Source organism: Meleagris gallopavo, chromosome 11, assembly GCF_000146605.3.
Source record: "Meleagris gallopavo isolate NT-WF06-2002-E0010 breed Aviagen turkey brand Nicholas breeding stock chromosome 11, Turkey_5.1, whole genome shotgun sequence".
NCBI lineage: Eukaryota > Metazoa > Chordata > Aves > Galliformes > Phasianidae > Meleagris > Meleagris gallopavo.
Window position 1 is genome coordinate 7329568 of NC_015021.2, and position 3483 is coordinate 7333050.

Consider the following 3483-nt stretch of genomic DNA (forward strand, 5'->3'; position numbering starts at 1 on the left):
GGGTGACCAGCAGAAGAGGGAGGTGATTGTCCCCCATCTACTGGGCTCTTGTGAGGCTCCATCTGGAGCACTGCGTCCAGGCTCGGGCCCCCAGTACAGGAAGGATGTGGAGCTCTTGGAGCTGGACCAGAGGAGGGCCACTGAGATGACCAGAGGGCTGGAGCAGCTCTGCTATGAGGAAAGATTGAGGGAACTGGGATTGTTTAGCTTGGAAAAGAGAAGGCTCTGGGGAGTCCTCATTGTGGCCTTCCAGTGCTTGAAGGGAGTACATAAGCAGGAGGGGAATGGCTGTTTACGAGGGTGGGTAGCGATAGGACAAGGGGAATGGTTTTAAACTAAGACAGGGGAGGTTTAGATTAGATATTAAGAGGAAGTTTTTTTTACACAGAGAGTCGTGATGCACTGGAACAGGTTGCTCAAGGAGATGGCGGATGCCCCATCCCTGGAGGCATTCAAGGCCAGGCTGGATGTGGCTCTAGGCAGCCTGGTCTGGTGGTTGGTGACCTTATATATAGCAGGAGGGTTGAAGCTGGATGATCGTTGTGGTCCTTTTCAACCCAGGTCATTCTGTGATTCTAGTCTTCAAGAATAGGTGAGGCTCAATTTTGCAGTTCATAGTTTTTATCGGAGCTTTTAACAGTAATGCTATATTTCTTTCTTCTTTTTTTTTTTTTCTATCAAAACTAAGGAGATTATAATCATGTGTTGTACCTTCTTAAAAAATTAAAAAGCAAAAAATCTCTTTCAGGTGTTGTACAGCACTTACGAAATGGACAACTATTGCGAGAAATTTATATAAACAAACATAAACTGCTTCTGAATGACTGGACGGCAAAACAGCTCTACTTAGAGACAACAGGAAAAAGCCGAACCCTGCAGAGTGCACTGGCGCTGCTTTACACCTTTTTGCCAGATTTTGACTGGAAAAAAATTAACATGAGGCATCAGTGGAGCACCATTTTTTGTTCTGGAAGCTGCGACTGTCCTATGCGGAACCACTACCTAGAAGAGGAACAGCGCAGGCAGTACAGCTTACGGGTGAAGAACAGTGATTTGGAGAAAATATATGTGGATATGGCAAAGATTGTTGGCATTCCTACCAGGCAGTTGAGAGCCTCTAACCCAATAGATTCTCTCTTGTGCTATTTTTGCCACAACGTCAGTTTCCCCTGTACCAAAACTGGCTGCATTGGTATGGAACACTTCAAAGTAATCAAAAGACATCAGTTGGAGGATGAGAGAGAAAGACAGGAAAAGAAACTTTATTTCCTGTATGCCCTGTTGGCTACTCACCCTCTCCTCAACCAGACTGTTAATCGGCTTCAGCGAATTGCAGAAGGCAAGAAAGAAGAAATATTTGTTCTTCGCTCTGCACATGATGTCACATTGTCACCTGTTCTTAGTGCCTTGGGCATTACAGAGGCCAGATTTCCACGATTTGCTGCCAGATTAGTTTTTGAGCTGTGGCAGGATGGGAAGAGACCCAAAGAACACTTTATCCGCATCCTGTATAATGGTGCTGATGTCACATTCCAGACCTCATTCTGCAAGGATTATTATAAACGTTCCAGCAAGCCAATGTGCCCACTAGAAAAATTTGTTAGCTTTGTTAAGAGGGATATGTTCTTAGTTTTTAACAGCACTAGTTACTATGATGCATGTCGTAGAAGACCACTGTAGGGAAGGAAAGTGAAACTGTGTACAACTTCTTTGTAGGTGAAAGTCTGTAATCTGGTTGAGGCACATTTCAGTTCTCTTGTTTCTTGACAAATGATATTGCTTGGAACATTCAGTTTCATTTTCATTCAAATTGTAGATGGTCTCCAGTAGAAGAACAGATACTGAGGAAGTATTTTGTCTGTGTTAACTATCATGAATTGATAAACCACATGAGCTACTGTAATGTTGGACTTTGCTTGATAGAGTGAGAGAGCACAGATTTCATTTCCCTGTATTCCAGAGCAATACTTGCACACCACGAGTTTAAAAACAAAGCATTCTTTTTTCACCATCGTCTTGTAATCATGTAAGCAGCTATATCAGGATATTTATAAAAAGTCAGACATCTCTTTGTAGGATATTCTGGGTGCACCCTACTCAGAAAGCATTTTAATATTTAGGAACAGGACTTTTTAAAGCAAAGTGCTTGATTATACCTGAGCATGTACAAATGAGTGTGTGCCTTTCTGACCTCACAGACCTACAGATACATACTTACATTGCCTGTGCCAGAGAAGGGTGTACTGGAAAATGTGTGCAAAACTCTGTTCTCTGACTGCACTTTTAGCACTTTGAACAATACAAACACAGTCTACAAATATGTAATGGTCTTGTTGTATTAAAATAGGTAACGAACACTAAAATTACCACTAAATCTGAATGGGAACTTAGAATTATAAATCAGTTTTACAGTGAGGTGTGGGCTTTTTCCCATTGTAAACATGCTCAAGCTGCCATGCTATAAACAAATCAGTGTTTTTGGAATTTGATATAGTGGCTGCTTGAGACAGCTTGACTAAACACTAAGAGTTTTGTAGCTGATTTTAGTATTTTTATGGGCTAGGAAGCTCTTATTTTGTATGATCAGACTTGCGTACCTACTGCACTGTGTAAATTTATGGCACAGTAGATCTTTCATACTTCAGTTTGTAAAGAGCTGTGAAAGGCTGACTTTCAGACATTTTTTCCCTTGATCAGGATGTACAGACTTAAGAATAAACTGTCTTTTATTGGTAACTTGAGCAATGTGTAGGTATGAGAACTTATATTCAAACTGTTTTCACCTCTTTAGAAACAGTAAATTGAGAAGTAGTTTTTAATAGGAGCTATAGAAATTTTATAATTCTGGAGGGAGGGTTTTTTACACATCTAGAGATAACGTAGTCTGTGACTCGTGACTCAGTGGTGCTAGTTTAAAAAAAAAACAAAAAACAAAAAACCAACAAAACACATAATTAAGCATAGGTCTTAACTGTTGATATTTCACACTCTGTTTTCAGTGCTGCATTTGAATGTATTTCTTTAAATAAAAATGTAGGGATTCTTTGGGAATTTGTGTGTTACATTTATTTTTACTTCCTTAGTTGTTAGCAATAACAAGCCTAAGTGTATTTTGTTAAGCTGCTTGTTGCTTCAATAACTTCTGCACTGGATCACTTCGTGTGTTCCTGTTCCAGATCTGAGAGGGAGCAGGTAAACACTTCATCAATGTCAGATTAGAGTGTAACTACTGAAAAAGTTTTCTTTCAGCCTAAGGGATCACTCTATTAGTCGTCATATGTGTTTGTTTGCTGGAGGGCAATCGGGAAAATGTAAAAGCTGAACTCACTTTTCATAAATTATTTGAACTAGACCATTTATCTAAATTAAGTGCCAAATAGTCCAAAGAGTTGTTCGACATTTTGCTCTGCAGAGTGGTATCTGTTGGAGTTCTAATGATCTAATGATTCACTGGAATCATGCAGAAGTACAGAAAACATTACC

General features: G+C 40.0%; 1 protein-coding gene across 1 annotated transcript in view; it reads left to right on the plus strand.

The window, feature by feature from the left end:
- The window catches only part of PXYLP1 (2-phosphoxylose phosphatase 1), an 8472-nt gene extending 5421 nt beyond the window's left edge, over positions 1–3051 (plus strand). The window contains exon 2 of the mRNA XM_010716672.2: positions 692–3051. Within this exon, the coding sequence (XP_010714974.1) occupies positions 692–1680 (989 nt within the window). The 3' untranslated portion in view covers positions 1681–3051. The remainder of the gene's footprint in view (positions 1–691) is intronic.
- The last annotated feature ends 432 nt before the right edge of the window (positions 3052–3483 follow it).